The sequence below is a fragment of the Bufo bufo genome, chromosome 10, assembly GCF_905171765.1.
Source record: "Bufo bufo chromosome 10, aBufBuf1.1, whole genome shotgun sequence".
In the NCBI taxonomy this organism is placed as follows: Eukaryota; Metazoa; Chordata; class Amphibia; order Anura; family Bufonidae; genus Bufo; species Bufo bufo.
In genome coordinates, this window is record NC_053398.1 from 147,951,714 (window position 1) to 147,972,219 (window position 20,506).

Sequence of the window (20,506 nt, forward strand, 5' to 3'; positions counted from 1 at the left end):
GATTCTGCACACAGCAGACACAGATAGTGTGAGTCAGAGGAGAGCAGTGTGAAGCTGCATCTTATAGGATACACTGGAAATTCAGCACACAGCACTGATGGATACATACAGGCAGTGTGCGTTATGGCAGTTTTATAGCTTCTATGGATTGTATGGACCCTCGTATTATATCTTTAGCAATACTCTGTGCCGCGGGAACAAGCAGGACTGCGCTTGGAGGGGAGGTGTCTGATTGCTGCCAGGAGAGATTTGATGATGATGTCATCCTGTATTTTACAGGAGAGGCTGACAACCTGCCTGCACAGAAGAGCAAGCTCTGGACCGGTGGTCAGACTCAGCTGTCCGTATTGGAAGGGTCTGAAATGGACGGATTTGATTACGCTGCTGGGATATTCCTGGTGAGTCGTCATTATATGTGCAAAATCCTCGTGAACATGACCTGATGACACAAGGCGGACACTGAAGTCCGGCAGTATAACCCCCAGTAATGTAAACGATGAGGGTGGTGGTGATGATGTCATGCTGTTTGCCTTCGGTGACAGATATTTGGAGCCTGGCTCGATGCCTGTTATCAGTCACCCTCCGGAGACCTTCAGGTTGTTAAAATTTAACTACGTATTTTGCTCTCTGTTCCTCAGAGTCGGGGGTTATGTGTGAAGCTCGCACCGGGGGAGGGGCATTACCGTAAAACACCCCGGTACACGGCGAGGGGCGCTCAGACAACGGAAACCTGCGGAGTCTCGTCCTCATTGTGGATTGTTATTGCCATCAACTAAGATTTTGCTGACACTTTGGTATCTGCAGCCTCTGTGAAATGGAGAGTACTACAACCCCCAGCATGGCAGCATAACATAATACAAGACTGGCTACAACTGTAACAAAACCTCAGCGGTGAGCAGCATTAGGGAGTGGTTTCAGGGTGATATCATGCGTTACTCCCCCCCCCAATGTGCTGACAGAAGTAGTGGTGTTTAGTGCCACACACATTCCCATCATCCTGGCTCTCTTCTTACACATCCCATTAATGTAAAGTATATATGTCTGTCAAGTTTCCTGTAATGCGCTGTATGAGTGATGAGCGGATGGGAGCGGAGGGTAATAGGATTACTGCAGCTGAATGGGAGAAAAAACTTCCCCGTGTTCCCTGCAGTCGTGGGGAGGAGGCAGCTGATTGGTCAGAGGTGGTCGCCCCGCGCTGCGCTCCGAGGACTAAAGCTGTGCTGCCAGGTGAAGTCAGCAGACCGGGAGCAGGACATGCGGGATCCACACCGCCCAGGTGAGACGCCCCCCACACTGTACACACCGTCCAGGTGAGACGCCCCCCACACTGTACACAGCACCCAGGTGAGACGCCCCCCACACTGTACACACCGTCCAGGTGAGACGCCCCCCACTCTGTACACAGCACCCAGGTGAGACGCCCCCCACACTGTACACAGCACCCAGGTGAGACGCCCCCTACACTGTACACACCGCCCAGGTGAGACGCCCCCCACACTGTACACACCGCCCAGGTGAGACGCCCCCCACACTGTACACACCGCCCAGGTGAGACGCCCCCCACTCTGTACACACCGTCCAGGTGAGACGCCCCCCACTCTGTACACAGCACCCAGGTGAGACGCCCCCCACTCTGTACACAGCACCCAGGTGAGACGCCCCCCACACTGTACACAGCACCCAGGTGAGACCCCCCCACACTGTACACACCGCCCAGGTGAGACGCCCCCCACACTGTACACACCGCCCAGGTGAGACGCCCCCCACTCTGTACACACCGTCCAGGTGAGACGCCCCCCACTCTGTACACAGCACCCAGGTGAGACGCCCCCCACTCTGTACACAGCACCCAGGTGAGACGCCCCCCACACTGTACACAGCACCCAGGTGAGACCCCCCCACTCTGTACACACCGCCCAGGTGAGACGCCCCCCACACTGTACACAGCACCCAGGTGAGACCCCCCCACACTGTACACACCGCCCAGGTGAGACGCCCCCCACACTGTACACAGCACCCAGGTGAGACCCCCCCACACTGTACACAGCACCCAGGTGAGACGCCCCCCACACTGTACACAGCACCCAGGTGAGACGCCCCCCACACTGTACACAGCACCCAGGTGAGACGCCCCCCACACTGTACACACCGCCCAGGTGAGACGCCCCCCACACTGTCTGCTGAGCTGTGTATCTAATCCTGTCCTGTGTGATACTGTCTGCTGAGCTGTGTATCTAATCCTGTCCCGTGTGATACTCCTTGCTGAGCTGTGTATCTAATCCTGTCCTGTGTGATACTGTCTGCTGAGCTGTGTATCTAATCCTGTCCTGTGTGATACTGTCTGCTGAGCTGTGTATCTAATCCTATCATGTGTGATACTGTCTGCTGAGCTGTGTATCTAATCCTGTCCTGTGTGATACTGTCTGCTGAGCTGTGTATCTAATCCTATCATGTGTGATACTGTCTGCTGAGCTGTGTATCTAATCCTTCCCTGTGTGATACTGTCTGCTGAGCTGTGTATCTAATCCTGTCCTGTGTGATACTGTCTGCTGAGCTGTGTATCTAATCCTTCCCTGTGTGATACTGTCTGCTGAGCTGTGTATCTAATCCTGTCCCATGTGATACTCCTTGCTGAGCTGTGTATCTAATCCTATCCTGTGTGATACTGTCTGCTGAGCTGTGTATCTAATCCTATCCTGTGTGATACAGTCTGCTGAGCTGTGTATCTAATCCTGTCCTGTGTGATACTGTCTGCTGAGCTGTGTATCTAATCCTATCATGTGTGATACTGTCTGCTGAGCTGTGTATCTAATCCTCCCCTGTGTGATACTGTCTGCTGAGCTGTGTATCTAATCCTATCCTGTGTGATACTGTCTGTTGAGCTGTGTATCTAATCCTATCCTGTGTGATACCGTCTGCTGAGCTGTGTATCTAATCCTATCCTGTGTGATACTGTCTGCTGAGCTGTGTATCTAATCCTCTCCTGTGTGATACTGTCTGCTGAGCTATGTATCTAATCCTATCCTGTGTGATACTGTCTGCTGAGCTGTGTATCTAATCCTATCCTGTGTGATACTGCCTGCTGAGCGGTGTATCTAATCCTATCCTGTGTGATACTGCCTGCTGAGCGGTGTATCTAATCCTCTCCTGTGTGATACTGTCTGCTGAGCTGTGTATCTAATCCTATCCTGTGTGATACTGTCTGCTGAGCTGTGTATCTAATCCTCTCCTGTGTGATACTGTCTGCTGAGCTGTGTATCTAATCCTATCCTGTGTGATACTGTCTGTTGAGCTGTGTATCTAATCCTATCCTGTGTGATACTGTCTGCTGAGCTGTGTATCTAATCCTATCCTGTGTGATAATGTCTGCTGAGCTGTGTATCTAATCCTATCCTATGTGATACAGCCTGCTGAGCGGTGTATCTAATCCTATCCTGTGTGATACTGTCTGCTGAGCTGTGTATCTAATCCTATCCTGTGTGATACAGTCTGCTGAACTGTGTATCTAATCCTCTCCTGTGTGATACTGTCTGCTGAGCTGTGTATCTAATCCTATCCTGTATTATACTGTCTGCTGAGCTGTGTATCTAATCCTATCCTGTGTGATACAGTCTGCTGAGCTGTGTATCTAATCCTCTCCTGTGTGATACTGTCTGCTGAGCTGTGTATCTAATCCTAGCATGTGTGATACTGTCTGCTGAGCTGTGTATCTAATCCTATCCTGTGTGATACTGCCTGCTGAGCTGTGTATCTAATCCTATCCTGTGTGATACTGTCTGCTGAGCTGTGTATCTAATCCTATCCTGTGTGATACTGTCTGCTGAGCTGTGTATCTAATCCTATCCTGTGTGATACTGTCTGCTGAGCTGTGTATCTAATCCTCTCCTGTGTGATACAGTCTGCTGAGCTGTGTATCTAATCCTATCCTGTGTGATACTGTCTGCTGAGCTGTGTATCTAATCCTCTCCTGTGTGATACTGTCTGCTGAGCTGTGTATCTAATCCTCTCCTGTGTGATACTGTCTGCTGAGCTGTGTATCTAATCCTGTCCTGTGTGATACTGTCTGCTGAGCTGTGTATCTAATCCTATCCTGTGTGATACTGTCTGCTGAGCTGTGTATCTAATCCTCTCCGGTGTGATACTGTCTGCTGAGCTGTGTATCTAATCCTCTCCTGTGTGATACTGCCTGCTGAGCTGTGTATCTAATCCTCTCCGGTGTGATACTGTCTGCTGAGCTGTGTATCTAATCCTCTCCTGTGTGATACTGCCTGCTGAGCTGTGTATCTAATCCTCTCCGGTGTGATACTGTCTGCTGAGCTGTGTATCTAATCCTCTCCTGTGTGATACTGTCTGCTGAGCTGTGTATCTAATCCTATCCTGTATTATACTGTCTGCTGAGCTGTGTATCTAATCCCATCCTGTGTCATACTGCCTGCTGAGCGGTGTATCTAATCCTATCCTGTGTGATACTGTCTGCTGAGCTGTGTATCTAATCCCATCCTGTGTCATACTGCCTGCTGAGCTGTGTATCTAATCATATCCTGTGTGATACTGCCTGCTGAGCTGTGTATCTAATCCCATCCTGTGTCATACTGTCTGCTGAGCTGTGTATCTAATCCTATCCTGTGTGATACAGTCTGCTGAGCTGTGTATCTAATCCTCTCCTGTGTGATACTGCCTGCTGAGCTGTGTATCTAATCCTCTCCGGTGTGATACTGTCTGCTGAGCGGTGTATCTAATCCTATCCTGTGTGATACTGTCTGCTGAGCTGTGTATCTAATCCTATCCTGTGTGATACTGTCTGCTGAGCTGTGTATCTAATCCTATCCTGTGTTATACTGCCTGCTGAGCTGTGTATCTAATCCTCTCCGGTGTGATACTGTCTTCTGAGCTGTGTATCTAATCCTCTCCTGTGTGATACTGCCTGCTGAGCTGTGTATCTAATCCTCTCCGGTGTGATACTGCCTGCTGATCCGTGTATCTAATCCTCTCCGGTGTGATACTGTCTTCTGAGCTGTGTATCTAATCCTATCCTGTGATACTGTCTGCTGAGCTGTGTATCTAATCCTATCCTGTGTGATACTGTCTGCTGAGCTGTGTATCTAATCCTATCCTGTGTGATACTGTCTGCTGAGCTGTGTATCTAATCCTATCCTGTGTGATACTGCCTGCTGAGCTGTGTATCTAATCCTATCCTATGTGATACTGTCTGCTGTGCTGTGTATCTAATCCTATCCTGTGTGATACAGTCTGCTGTGCTGTGTATCTAATCCTCTCCGGTGTGATACTGTCTGCTGTGTATCTAATCCTCTCCTGTGTGATACAGTCTGCTGAGCCTCTGTATCTAATCCTATCCTGTGTGATACTGCCTGCTGAGCTGTGTATCTAATCCTCTCCGGTGTGATACTGCCTGCTGAGCTGTGTATCTAATCCTCTCCTGTGTGATACTGCCTGCTGAGCTGTGTATCTAATCCTCTCCTGTGTGATACTGCCTGCTGAGCTGTGTATCTAATCCTCTCCTGTGTGATACTGTCTGCTGAGCTGTGTATCTAATCCTATCCTGTGGGATACTGTCTGCTGAGCTGTGTATCTAATCCTCTCCGGTGTGATACTGCCTGCTGAGCTGTGTATCTAATCCTCTCCTGTGTGATACAGTCTGCTGAGCCGTGTATCTAATCCTCTCCTGTGTGATACAGTCTGCTGAGCCGTGTATCTAATCCTCTCCGGTGTGATACTGTCTGCTGAGCTGTGTATCTAATCCTATCCTGTGTGATACAGTCTGCTGTGCTGTGTATCTAATCCTCTCCGGTGTGATACTGTCTGCTGTGTATCTAATCCTCTCCTGTGTGATACAGTCTGCTGAGCCTCTGTATCTAATCCTATCCTGTGTGATACTGCCTGCTGAGCTGTGTATCTAATCCTCTCCGGTGTGATACTGCCTGCTGAGCTGTGTATCTAATCCTCTCCGGTGTGATACTGCCTGCTGAGCTGTGTATCTAATCCTCTCCTGTGTGATACTGCCTGCTGAGCTGTGTATCTAATCCTCTCCTGTGTGATACTGTCTGCTGAGCTGTGTATCTAATCCTATCCTGTGTGATACTGTCTGCTGAGCTGTGTATCTAATCCTCTCCGGTGTGATACTGCCTGCTGAGCTGTGTATCTAATCCTCTCCTGTGTGATACAGTCTGCTGAGCCGTGTATCTAATCCTCTCCTGTGTGATACAGTCTGCTGAGCCGTGTATCTAATCCTCTCCGGTGTGATACTGTCTACACCGCGGCCCGCTCCTCCTATTTATTATAGAGGGGCCTTTTCCGATGCGACTGCTAGCTGCATGTTTGTATCGAAGATTAGTAGGAAATACAACCCTCATCTTCCGCATGATCTGCTAGGAGTCCTCCCCGGCACTGAGGATTGGGACATGTATTTTGCTGTAGATTTCATTCTCTCTATTACAAAGTGCAAAATCCAGTGTGAAGCTGCGAGACACGAGGCGCTCAGGTCAGTCCTGACTGTGTCCATATGACCCGTGGTGGGGCGTGTTTGTTACAGTGTATCAGAACTCTCGTGTCACGAGCCGTGGACTTGATTAGAGCCGTGCATCAGGGTATGAACCAGTGGCTGTGGCTCTTCAGCTGCTGCACAACTACAACTCCCACCATTGCCCTCACAGCATGCAGCTATCAGCACATGGGGGGAGTTGCAGTTCACAAGAAAGGGTCTGGGCATAAAAAAAACTGTGATACGAATGGATTTGGTTTATTTCATGTCGCATGCATCTTTTATGGCATGTTTTTAGTGGAGTTTTTTTTCTTCATGTTTGAATGGAGTTTTTTTTTTTTTTTTCTCCCTATAAAGGAGGTAAAAAAAAAATCGCCATTACTACAACGTGCTGCATATTAAAAAAACAAGTGCCATGGAGACAAATGAAAGCACCGCAATGAAAAAAAACGACACTAACAAAAAAAAATCATGTGCCAAAGAAACCAAAAAGGTCTCAAAAACGCCATGAAAACCTATTTCTTGTACATTTGTGGCTTTCGCTCTCCAGCCTTTTGGTGACGGTATTTACTTGACAATACTTTTTTGAAAGATCTTTTTTTTCTATTTTGGAGGAAAAAGTGCAAAAAAAATTATAATTTAAACTTATAGCAGAATCCGTAATAAACCGTTTCTCCTTGGCACAAAATACGCAAACTAATAGGTGGTCTAAACATAGGGGGGAAGTTATCAAGTGGTTTTGGCCAGGATTGTGTTGCAGACAGCGGCGCACGCCATTTAAGCACAAACTACTTTTTTGTGCTTTTGCGCCTCACTTGCCGCTGTTCCAGAAAGTGGACAAGGCTCAGGAAGCAGGGCTGTGGCCCCCAGCACCTCGGTCTGAGGGGCTGTTCACATAAGCAGATTCCGGGCGCAGTATCCGTCAGACTCCCAGCATCATGGAAACAGTGGTTGGAGGCACGGGATCGGCGCTACCAGGTAAGTCTGGATACAGATCGGTATTCTTTATTAATTAGATTTCTCTTAAAGGCAACACGCTTCAGCGCCGAACAGGCCCCTTCTTCAGACCAAAAGCTCTCGGTCTGAAGAAGGGGACCCAGAAATGCGTTACCTTTAAGAGAAACATAATAAGAATACCGATCTGTATCCTGACTTACCTAGTTGCGCCACGCCGATCCCATTCCTATGACCACTGTATCCTGACTGCAGAGAGAAGCCTGGCGGTACCAGCTACTGGTATCTTGCATGCCATATTGGGTGTTGCGCTGGGAGATGAGCCTCTGTGACCAAGCACGCTTGCCCCTTCTGTAAAGCGGTCCTACCTATGAGCGCTGCTCTCCTCTCTTTCAGCTTCATAGACACAGCAGTGCAGGGTAATCCCTGCTACGTGCCATTTATGTGACAAGGATGAAGCTGCATTGTCAAGTAATTTGGTGAGAACCGAGACCGAGCCTGGAATCTGCCTCTTCAGGCAGCAAGAAACTGACTTCTATGAACACATCTGTTTGCAGAAAGCCAGGTGAATGAGAAGTTCTTTGGTGAGCACAGAGACTGCGCCCGGAATCTGCTTCTTCATGCAGCAGAAGACCGACTGTGAAAAGATTAGTGGGTGAGTGCAGAAACCAAGCCCAGCATCTGCCTCTTTCCGAAGCACAGGTCATCTGATCTTGATGTAGTGGCCATTATGTCATCACCTTCTGCTGGTCTTGGGAGCTCACACAATTTTGACAGCATCTGAGTCTGGGTCGGATGGACAATTCAAGCTCTCATTGGTGCTGAGGACCAATACTTCCATAGGCTACTTTCACACTTGCGTTCGATGCGGATCCATCTGGTATCTGCACAGACGGATCCGCACTTATAATGCATACACTTGCATCCGTTCAGAACGGATCTGTCTGCATAAACAGCTTTTTCAGATCTGAGTTTTCACATCGTGAAAACTCAGATCCGACAGTATATTCTAACACAGAGGCGTTCCCATGGTGATGGGGACGCTTCAAGTTAGAATATACTAAGAACTGTGTGCATAACTGCCCCCTGCTGCCTGGCAGCCCCCGATCTCTTACAGGGGGCTGTGATCCGCACAATTAACCCTTCAGGTGCCGCACCTGAGGGGTTAATTGTGCGTATCATAGCCCCCTGTAAGAGATCGGGTGCTGCCAGGCAGCAGGGGGCCAGAACCCCCTCCCTCCCCAGTTTTAAATTCATTGGTGGCCAGTGCGGCCCCCCCTCCCTCCCCAGTATTAAATTCATTGGTGGCCAGTGTGGCCTCCCCTCTCCCCCCCCTCCCCCCATCATTGGTGGCAGCGGAGAGTTCCGATCGGTGTCCCAGTTTAATCACTGGGGCTCCGATCGGTTACCATGGCAGCTAAGACGCTACTGCAGTCCTGGCTGCCATAGTTACTTAGCAATTTTAGAAGCATTATACTTACCTGCGCTGTCTGTGGCCGGCCGGTCGCTCCTCTTACTGGTAAGTGAAAGGTCTGTGCGGCGCATTGCTTATAGCACAGACCTGTCACTTACCAGTAGGAGGAGCGCCCGGCCGGCCACAGACATCGCAGGTAAGTATAATGCTTCTAAAATTGCTAAATAAGTAGTACTGCAGTAGCGTCTTGGCTGCCATGGTAACCGACCGGAGCCCCAGCGATTAAACTGGGACTCCGATCGGAACTCTCCACTGCCACCAATGATGGGGGAGGGGGAGATGGGAGGACGCACTGGCCACCAATGAATTTAATACTGGGGAGGGAGGGCCGCACTGGCCACCAATGAATTTAATACTGGGGAGGGAGGGGGGGCCACACTGGCCACCAATGAATTTAATTCTGGGGAGGGGGGGGGGGCCACACTGGCCACCAATGAATTTAATACTGGGGAGGGAGGGGGGCCGCACTGGCCACCAATGAATTTAATACTGGGGAGGGAGGGCCGCACTGGCCACCAATGAATTTAATACTGGGGAGGGAGGGAGGGGGGGGGGGGCCACACTGGCCACCAATGAATTTAATTCTGGGGAGGGATGGGGGGCCGCACTGGCCACCAATGAATTTAATACTGGGGAGGGAGGGGGGGCCACACTGGCCACCAATGAATTTAATTCTGGGGAGGGATGGGGGGCCGCACTGGCCACCAATGAATTTAATACTGGGGAGGGAGGGAGGGGGGGACGGACTGGCCACCAATGAATTTAATACTGGGGAGGGAGGGCCGCACTGGCCCACCAATGAATTTAATACTGGGGAGGGAGGGGGGGCCACACTGGCAACCAATGAATTTAATTCTGGGGAGGGAGGGGGGGGGGGGCGGCCGCACTGGCCACCAATGAATTTAATACTGGGGAGGGAGGGGGGTCTGGCCCCCTGCTGCCTGGCAGCACCTGATCTCTTACAGGGGGCTGTGATACGCACAATTAACCCCTCAGGTGCTGCCAGGCAGCAGTTATGTACACAGTTCTCAGTATTTTCTAACTTGAAGCATCCCTATCACTATGGGAACGCCTCTGTGTTAGAATATACTGTCGGATCTGAGTTTTCACGATCTAACTCAAATCTGATGGGAACGCTTCAAGTTAAAATATACCATCGGATTGGAGAAAACTCTGATCTGATGGTATATTAATAGGGACTCCTGACTTTACATTGAAAGTCAATGGGGGACGGATCCGTTTGCAATTGCACCATATTGTGTCAACGTCAAACGGATCCGTCCCCATTGACTTGCATTGTAATTCAGGACGGATCCGTTTGGCTCCGCACGGCCAGGCGGACACCAAAACGCTGCAAGCTGAGCTGAGCGGAACGGAGGCAAACTGATGCATTCTGAGCGGATCCTTATCCACTCAGAATGCATTGGGGCTGAACGGATCCGTTCGGGGCCGCTTGTAAGAGCCCTCAAACGGAACTTACAAGCAGAACCCCGAACGCAAGTGTGAAAGAAGCCTTACAGGGGTCACTGGTGAGATCAGGTGGTTGGACTCTGCACCTCAATTCTCTAGTACAGGATCCAATCTGCTGCCATGTTCTTCATAACCCCAGGCTATTCTTCTCCAGGAACGGTGACTGGTGGATGATACATACTGGGGCCCAAGCTAGTTATATAGATCAGAAGACAATTGTACCAGGGTCAGTATTGGTAATCTGGACTTGTGTAGGGTCTGCAGTTCTGGTGACACAGAGGATCCTAGGTCTGTCTTGGGTCATGTCAGACTGTATGTTAGGGCAATCTATTGACCCATCGTAGACCTAAATGTCTTCCTTGAAAGCATGGAGTCACTAACTGATCTTTATGGGAAAGCCTATGATCATGCTGTTCTGCAGGCAAGATATTAGGTGGTCTCTCATCATCTGTGGGTTCACCGCCATCTTCCAGAAACACTTAATCAAGTGCCACGGCGACCACCTCACAGTTGTAAGTGTTCCAGAAGCTCATGGACCACTGCACTGTACATGTTCTTAATCTGCTCACGGATGGATGAAGATAGATTGATTGTTGGTCTTGATGCCACCAGGATGTCTCCACTTTTGAAGCACGTTGTCAGTGCACTCTGTCCTTATCGTAAGCATGACCTTCTTTAGTACACTGTAACCTGGCACCAGACGAGTAGTGGTGGGCTGCAGGCCATCAAAGCCCCTAAACGGCCTCTGCAGGGACTCCTGGGCTTTGTTGATAAAGTCATTGTCCAGCATGCCTTCAAGATGTAGACGTGTCCTGGAGACATGTTCTATAGCAGGCATGGCCAACCCGAGGCTCTCCAGCTGTTGCAAAACTACAACTCCCAGCATGCAAAGACTACCTACAGCTGTCAGCCTACAGCAGGGCACGGTGGGAGTTATAGTTTTACAACAGCTGGAGGGCTGCAGGTTGGCCATGCCTGTTCTATAGTGTCCAGGAATAGGCCGTCTCCACTTGTGGTGTTCCTGACTTTGGACTTCTTGTTGATGGAGCAGAAATGTTTTCTGCCGCAGTTCTTTCGGCTGGTGGGAATCTCCCAGGCGGACCGTCCACGGAGGCTGTTCTTCAGTTACCAGCTATAACTTTCTCTCTGAACTTTGAAAATAAATCTGTCTTGTTAGACCAAGATGGACTGCCTGCTCACTAAGGGATCAGGTTACATAATGCCATAGAAGTCTATGGAGAGGGAAAAGGGAGGAGGGTGGAAGTTCAGAGAGAAACAGAGGGACTGACACGAGACAGACATGATTCAGCAACTAATAGTAAGTGTTATATGTCACCTCAAGTGCTTAATTCACATTTATATTGCTCTTTCCACCTCTTGCTCTTGCCCGTGTTCCCCTCTTGCCCTCACTCCCGTCCTCCCCCTCCTTGCTTATGCCCCAGTATTCCCCCCTTGCTCTCACCCCTTTATTCTCCCCGTTGCTCTCGCCCGTGTCCCCACGCTTGCTCTCGCCCCTGTGTGTCCCCCCCCTGTTGCTCTCGCCCCTGTGTGTCCCCCCCTTGCTCTCGCCCCTGTGTGTCCCCACGCTTGCTCTCGCCCCTGTGGTTCCCCCCCTTTGCTCTCGCCCCTGTGTTGCCCTTTGCTCGATGGGTAAACATTTGGCAAAGGATGAAAGCAGAATAACTGTCTGCAGGAAGCTGAGCTACATCGTGCACCCTGCCGACAGAGAACGCGGTGGCGGTGGAACAGTACGAAGGTGGAGAGATGAGCGAGCGCTGGGGTTTCCTGGCTGTAACTTTATTTTTGTCAGAATTTGTGGTTTTCTGTGTCACAAGATTCTGCTGTCAGATGAGTGTCTGATATCACCAGAGCCGCTCATCACTGCTCCGGCCTGACCCGCTGCATTGTCTTACAGGATCTGAGGAGCCGAGGGCAGAATGATAGCATGGGCCTCCACGTCTCCTGTCTGAAAGGTAAGAAATGCTGGGTCCCCAGCAGCACAGAGGATTTCAGGAGAGGAGCTTGCTGATCTTGTGGAGATTGCAGGCCGAGAGTTACATAGTGGAAGGAGCAGGGTCCCAGCAGCACAGAGGATTTCAGGAGAGGAGCTTGCTGATCTTGTAGAGGTCAAAGGGGGAGAGTTAGACCTCTACAGTCGAGCGTAAGCGGATGCGTTCAGTGACAAATGCGCAATTTCACGAGCAAGTTCATTCAGTAGTTCAGTTTTTTCTGTGCGGGTGCAATGCGATTTAATGCGTTTTGCACAAAGACTGAAGGTTTACAAACAACATCTCTTAGCAACCATCAGTGAAAAACGCAAGTGCAAATGCGGATGTGATTTTCACGCAGCCCATTCACTTCTATGGGGCCAGTGTTGCGTGAAAAATGCAGGATATAGAACCTGCTGCGATTTTCACGCACAAGTAATGTGTGACAAACAACACTCATGTACACAGACCTATTGAAATGAATGGGTCCGGATTCAGTGCGGGCGCTATGCGTTCTCGCGGAATACTCTCTTGTCTGCAAGGGGCCTTACATAGTAGAAGGAGCAGGGGCCCCAGAAAGCAGTAATGGTGGTTGCCCGTTGATAGGATCCTGCGCTCTATACATTGGGCAGACTTCTAATCCTGTGTAATATTTGGACATTGTACATGTAGCAGGAATAGATCATTTAATTTGCACCAGAATTCTGGACAAAAAGTTGCAGATTTTGGCACATTCTATTTTTTGCAAAAAATGTTGCTTTTTTTCTGATATAATGCTACTCCTGCCTTAATTTTTGAAATGTGTGACAAGCAGTGATGGTCAGTTCGCAGTGTTCGCCATCGAACACATGCGAGCTGCCATCTTTAGTAAGGTAGACTCACCCCGTCCGGCGATGCACAGGTAAGCCCTTACCTGTGCCGGGAGCCGGCCTGAAATCAAATGCGGTCACCGGGAGCAGGCAGTTCCGAGAACAGCCCGATGAAGGCCCCCGGTGACTGTTCTCGGAACTGCCTGCTCCCGGTGACCGCATTTGATTTTAGACAGGCACAGGTAAGGGCTTATCTGTGCATCGCCAGACGGGTGAGTCTACCTTACTAAAGATGGCAGCTCGCATGTGTTGCGAACTGACCATCACTGGTGCCCAGTGGGCGTGGCTAGCTACGTTAATTGGATTTAAGAAGTTAACAAAAAAGCACAATCTTGTGAATGGTGCGTAAGAAGGTGCAGTAACCTCAAAGGTGTTAGGGCTCTTTCACACGAGCAGATGCCGTGCGGGTAATCCCCGGTCCGGACAGCAGAGACACGGAGCATGGACATGACTGAGAACGCTCCGCGCCCCTCCGTGATCTGAGATAAAGTTGTCACCGTGATTTTGTAGTAAAAAGATCACAGAGAGGCGCGGAGTGTCATCAGTCATGTCCATGCTCCGTGTCTCTGCTGTCTGGAGCGGGGCTTGGCTCGCTTTCACGCAGCGGATTACCCGCACCGCATCCGCTCATGTGAAAGAGCCCTTATGATAAAAGATGCGCCAGATTTGTCAAACATTGTGCAATGCTTGATGTGGCAGAAATGACAGCGGCACCGGCTGGATGATGGGTTTGGAGCATCTTCAGACACTTTTGTCTATTTTTACACCCCCTGTTGTTTTTTGGTACATCTTAACCACCTCAGCCCCCAGTGCTTAAACACCCTGAAAGACCAGGCCACTTTTTACACTTCTGACCTACACTACTTTCACCGTTTATTGCTCGGTCATGCAACTTACCACCCAAATGAATTTTACCTCCTTTTCTTCTCACTAATAGAGCTTTCATTTGGTGGTATTTCATTGCTGCTGACATTTTTACTTTTTTTGTTATTAATCGAAATTTAACGATTTTTTTGCAAAAAAATGACATTTTTCACTTTCAGTTGTAAAATTTTGCAAAAAAAACGACATCCATATATAAATTTTGCTCTAAATTTATTGTTCTACATGTCTTTGATAAAAAAAAAATGTTTGGGTAAAAAAAAAATGGTTTGGGTAAAAGTTATAGCGTTTACAAACTATGGTACAAAAATGTGAATTTCCGCTTTTTGAAGCAGCTCTGACTTTCTGAGCACCTGTCATGTTTCCTGAGGTTCTACAATGCCCAGACAGTACAAACACCCCACAAATGACCCCATTTCGGAAAGTACACACCCTAAGGTATTCGCTGATGGGCATAGTGAGTTCATCGAACTTTTTATTTTTTGTCACAAGTTAGCGGAAAATGATGATTTTTTTTTTTTTTTTTCTTACAAAGTCTCATATTCCACTAACTTGTGACAAAAAATAAAAAGTTCTATGAACTCTCTATGCCCATCAGCGAATACCTTGGGGTCTCTTCTTTCCAAAATGGGGTCACTTGTGGGGTAGTTATACTGCCCTGGCATTCTAGGGGCCCAAATGTGTGGTAAGGAGTTTGAAATCAAATTCTGTAAAAAAATGACCAGTGAAATCCGAAAGGTGCTCTTTGGAATATGGGCCCCTTTGCCCACCTAGGCTGCAAAAAAGTGTCACACATCTGGTATCTCCGTACTCAGGAGAAGTTGGGGAATGTGTTTTGGGGTGTCATTTTACATATACCCATGCTGGGTGAGAGAAATATCTTGGCAAAAGACAACTTTTCCCATTTTTTTATACAAAGTTGGCATTTGACCAAGATATTTATCTCACCCAGCATGGGTATATGTAAAAAGACACCCCAAAACACATTCCTCAACTTCTCCTGAGTACGGAGATACCAGATGTGTGACACTTTTTTGCAGCCTAGGTGGGCAAAGGGGCCCATATTCCAAAGAGCACCTTTCGGATTTCACAGGTCATTTTTTACAGAATTTGATTTCAAACTCCTTACCACACATTTGGGCCCCTAGAATGCCAGGGCAGTATAACTACCCCACAAGTGACCCCATTTTGGAAAGAAGACACCCCAAGGTATTCCGTGAGGGGCATGGCGAGTTCCTAGAATTTTTTATTTTTTGTCACAAATTAGTGGAAAATGATGATTTTTTTTTTTTTTTTTTTTTTTTCATACAAAGTCTCATATTCCACTAACTTGTGACAAAAAATAAAAACTTCCATGAACTCACTATGCCCATCAGCGAATACCTTGGGGTCTCTTCTTTCCAAAATGGGGTCACTTGTGGGGTAGTTATACTGCCCTGGCATTCTAGGGGCCCAAATGTGTGGTAAGGAGTTTGAAATCAAATTCTGTAAAAAATGACGAGTGAAATCCGAAAGGTGCTCTTTGGAATATGGGCCCCTTTGCCCACCTAGGCTGCAAAAAAGTGTCACACATCTGGTATCTCCGTACTCAGGAGAAGTTGGGGAATGTGTTTTGAGGTGTCATTTTACATATACCCATGCTGGGTGAGATAAATATCTTGGTCAAATGCCAACTTTGTATAAAAAAAATGGGAAAAGTTGTCTTTTGCCAAGATATTTCTCTCACCCAGCATGGGTATATGTAAAATGACACCCCAAAACACATTCCCCAACTTCTACTGAATACGGAGATACCAGATGTGTGACACTTTTTTGCAGCCTAGGTGGGCAAAGGGGCCCATATTCCAAAGAGCACCTTTCGGATTTCACTCGTCATTTTTTACAGAATTTGATTTCAAACTCCTTACCACACATTTGGGCCCCTAGAATGCCAGGGCAGTATAACTACCCCACAAGTGACCCCATTTTGGAAAGAATAGACCCCAAGGTATTCGCTGATGGGCATAGTGAGTTCATGGAAGTTTTTATTTTTTGTCACAAGTTAGTGGAATATGAGACTTTGTATGAAAAAAAAAAAAAAAAAATCATCATTTTCCACTAACTTGTGACAAAAAATAAAAAATTCTAGGAACTCGCCATGCCCCTCACGGAATACCTTGGGGTGTCTTCTTTCCAAAATGGGGTCACTTGTGGGGTAGTTATACTGCCCTGGCATTTTCCAGGGGCCCTAATGTGTGGTAAGTAGGTAAATGACCTGTGAAATCCTAAAGGTGCTCTTTGGAATGTGGGCCCCTTTGCCCACCTAGGCTGCAAAAAAGTGTCACACATGTGGTATCGCCGTATTCAGGAGAAGTTGGGGAATGTGTTTTGGGGTGTCATTTTACATATACCCATGCTGGGTGAGAGAAATATCTTGGCAAAAGACAACTTTTCCCATTTTTTTATACAAAGTTGTCTTTTGCCAAGATATTTCTCTCACCCAGCATGGGTATATGTAAAATGACACCCCAAAACACATTCCCCACCTTCTCCTGAGTACGGCGATACCAGATGTGTGACACTTTTTTGCAGCCTAGATGCGCAAAGGGGCCCAAATTCCTTTTAGGAGGGCATTTTTAGACATTTGGATACCAGACTTCTTCTCACGCTTTGGGGCCCCTAGAATGCCAGGGCAGTATAAATACCCCACATGTGACCCCATTTTGGAAAGAAGACACCCCAAGGTATTCAATGAGGGGCATGGCGAGTTCATAGAAATTTTTTTTTTTTGGCACAAGTTAGCGGAAATTGATATTTTTAATTTTTTTCTCACAAAGTCTCCCGTTCCGCTAACTTGGGACAAAAATTTCAATCTTTCATGGACTCAATATGCCCCTCACGGAATACCTGGGGGTGTCTTCTTTCCGAAATGGGGTCACATGTGGGGTATTTATACTGCCCTGGCATTCTAGGGGCCCTAAAGCGTGAGAAGAAGTCTGGAATATAAATGTCTAAAAAATTTTACGCATTTGGATTCCGTGAGGGGTATGGGGAGTTCATGTGAGATTTAATTTTTTGACACAAGTTAGTGGAATATGAGACTTTGTAAGAAAAAAAAATAAAAAATTCCGCTAACTTGGGCCAAAAAAATGTCTGAATGCAGCCTTACAGAGGGGGGGGGATCAATGACAGGGGGGTGATCAATGACAGGGGGGGGTGAATCAATGACAGGGGGGGGGTGATCAATGACAGGGGGGGGTGATCAATGACAGGGGGGGGTGATCAATGACAGGGGGGTAATCAATGACAGGGGGGTGATCAGGGAGTCTATATGGGGTGATCACCACAGTCATTGATCACGCCCCTGTAAGGCTTCATTCAGACGTCCGGATGCGTTTTGCGGATCCGATCCATCTATCAGTGCATCCGTAAAAATCATGCGGACATCTGAATGGAGCTTTACAGGGGGGTAATCAATGACAGGGGGGTGATCAGGGAGTCTATATGGGGTGATAACCACAGTCATTGATCACGCCCCTGTAAAACTTCATTCAGACGTCCGGATGCGTTTTGCGGATCCGATCCATCTATCAGTGCATCCGTAAAAATCATGCGGACATCTGAATGGAGCTTTACAGGGGGTTGATCAATGACAGGGGGGTGATCAGGGAGTCTATATGGGGTGATCAGGGGCTAATAAGGGGTTAATAAGTGACGGGGGGGGGGTGTAGTGTAGTGTAGTGGTGCTTGGTGGGACTTTACTGAGCTACCTGTGTCCTCTGGTGGTCGATCCAAACAAAGGGGACCACCAGAGGACCAGGTAGCAGGTATATTAGACGCTGTTATCAAAACAGCGTCTAATATACCTGTTAGGGGTTAAAAAAAACACATCTCCAGCCTGCCAGCGAACGATCGCCGCTGGCAGGCTGGAGATCAACTCTTTTACCTTCCGTTCCTGTGAGCGCGCGCGCCTGTGTGCGCGCGTTCACAGGAAATCCCGGCTCACGCGAGATGACGCGTATATGCGTCGCTGAGCGCAGGGCTGCCACCTCCGGAACGCGAATCTGCGTACAGCGGTCCGGAGGTGGTTAAAAGGGGTTGTCCAATGACCAGGCACCTCATATAGGTTATACTTACCCCACTCCTGGTCCCCGCCGCGTGGATCCAAACATCCGGTAGGGGACGGAGAGTGTCAGCCAATAGCAGGCCGCGAAGGGAACGAACCTCCCTAACAGCCGTGCGGGGATCAGGAGCGACATGGGTGCCAGTGAGCGGGGAAAGTATAACTTGATGAGGTGCCCGGGCATTGTGGCGGGTCATGATAGGGGTTGGATGACCCCTTTAAGCCATGCCCACTCCTGCCCCTTGGTCCGGGGAGGCACAAAAAGTGTATAAAACCTATAATAAATATCATGTGTTGCCAGAATTCCAACGTTTTTTCTGAAAATCTCTGCCGTTTGTGTTTTTTTTTTACGGCAGGTTTATCGGAGATCTGGGGTCATGTGACATCACACAGATCTGGCCCCGCCTCCCTGTCCCTCTGGGATTCGGAGCTTGTGACTAATGGGAGGAAACTTCCGGTCGGTGCTTTTCTGTGGGCGGCGGATGTCACATGGCGTCAGAAAGCCTCTGTATACATATATATTACAGTGCCAGATCCGCCCGCCCTGCATGACTTTACCCACAGATAATGCTCATCAGGGCGGCGGTGTCCACCATAAACTGTCAGAGAATGTTTTGTTCACTTTTTGTTTAGACCTCTGCTTGCTGTCAGCAAATAATAACATTAAATGGGTTGAGCCCACATGTAGAATTCTTACAGCTGAGGGTTTGTTACAATTGTATCCAGTCTGGACAATCCTCCTCCTGGACTCCCAACGGATACAATGTGACTCTCAGAGCAGGAGGTCTGTGCTGCTGGATAGAGGATTGATTGGATACAACTGTAACAAACCCTCAGCTGTGATATCAGGAGAGGTTTTTAGCCTCTGTAAACAAAAAAGTTTCTATTCAGTGACAGCAAGCAGAAAATCTATGTAGCCGTTAATGACATGATGCTCATCACTATGATGTATAGCAGATGTCAGCCAACCCTGTGAAACCACAACTCTTCTAAGGAGTGCATGCTGGGAGTTGTAGTTTTCCACTGGCTGTTGTGTGGAGATATATACGTTCTCTATAATGTCTCCTCAGCGCTGCAGATGTGTAACAGCAGCGACGAAGCTTCCAGAAGATTCCCGGACAGACACCTGAACGTCCCAGACATCATCATCACCCCTCCCACCCCGACTGGGACCTTGAATGCCAAAACAGCAGTCCAACATGGCCGCCCGGCCTCCCCCGCGAAGAGACGCAGATGATGGGGGAGGGGCGTTAACCCTCAGAGAAGGCGAACGTCTTGTGCAGACAGCACAGGGTGACTGCTGCGTAATACAAACGATAAAACTTTATTGTCCAAGTGCTGAGACAAACACATTTTATATATTTTTATTATAACGTTCCCCCCCCCCCCCCCAGGACATTTATCTAAGTGATGGAGCACCGCCATCATCCTGTCCTTCCTCGTTACTGAGATCTCTAGAACGGGAAGAACCTGCACTAACGAACAATAAAAATGTGAAAACCGTCTGTTAATCTCTTCCTTCTGATCCCTCTATGTTCCAGGCCCAAAACCTGAGGCTGCACTACTGAGGGCATCTGATACGGCAGTGTGGTCATAGAGACCTGTGTGGATCCAGGTCACCGCGCACATGCATCTGTCCAGCCGATGCTGACCCTGACATAACCCAGCATGGCGCCGCTCCAGTGCGCCTGAGGCTTTGGTGTACGGATGTATACGGCCGCGCAGATGCCACTAGAGCACACTATAGGTGTGTGTCAGGAAGGCGGACCCTACAGAGATTTCCCAGGGGCTCATCATGGCCGCCAGTATATAATCGATAATTTGTTTTCCCTTAGTCCTAACAGTGGCACAGATGGGGTATTCTGCCCCTGTGGACTGGTTAGGACAGGTGGAAGTTTTAATGAATTAAAAGAACTGAACATATACACGCCCTCCCTGCCCCCCAATAAAGAGGGGCATGACCCTCAGGACATCATGTAATTACAAGTAGACAAAAATAACCAAAATTACGATAAAACTAAAAAAAGGGGGGGAAATTTGTGTGCCACTGTTAGGACTAAGGGAAAACAAATTGTTAGAAATTAACGATTCCCTTACGTCCTAACCAGTGGCACAGATGGGGATTTAGCAAGTAGAAACCCCCATGGGAGGGTCCTCATGCCTGGCGGAAGATAACACTGTCCGGCCAAATGAGGAATAACTATGTATTCTAGCATCCACTCTATAGTGTGAGATAAAAGTGGAGTGAGAACTCCAAGAAGCCGACTT

At 48.4% G+C, this 20,506-nt stretch overlaps 1 protein-coding gene across 6 annotated transcripts; it reads left to right on the forward strand.

Annotated features, from left to right (window-relative positions):
- Positions 1 to 307: 307 nt before the first annotated feature.
- Positions 308 to 19,743, forward strand: C10H16orf74 (chromosome 10 C16orf74 homolog). Of its 6 annotated transcripts, none has more exons than XM_040410487.1 (3): positions 308 to 398; positions 12,313 to 12,370; positions 19,309 to 19,743. In XM_040410487.1, the coding sequence occupies exons 1-3, from the start codon at positions 363 to 365 to the stop codon at positions 19,473 to 19,475; spliced, it is 261 nt and encodes an 86-aa protein (XP_040266421.1). In that variant the 5' UTR covers positions 308 to 362; the 3' UTR covers positions 19,476 to 19,743. The 6 variants fall into 6 exon arrangements, 2 of the variants coding, with proteins under 2 accessions (XP_040266421.1, XP_040266423.1); XR_005774612.1 differs by lacking the exon at positions 308 to 398 and adding an exon at positions 858 to 891; XR_005774611.1 differs by lacking the exon at positions 308 to 398 and adding an exon at positions 1,050 to 1,310.
- The last annotated feature ends 763 nt before the right edge of the window (positions 19,744 to 20,506 follow it).

Excerpts from the sequence above, each read along its gene's own strand:
- C10H16orf74 (XM_040410487.1), top strand. The coding sequence starts at position 363 with ATGGACGGATTTGATTACGCTGCTGGGATATTCCTG. Across the intron at positions 399-12,312 it reads ACGCTGCTGGGATATTCCTG|GATCTGAGGAGCCGAGGGCA; the intron begins GTGAGTCGTCAT and ends ATTGTCTTACAG. Across the intron at positions 12,371-19,308 it reads CCACGTCTCCTGTCTGAAAG|CGCTGCAGATGTGTAACAGC; the intron begins GTAAGAAATGCT and ends ATGTCTCCTCAG.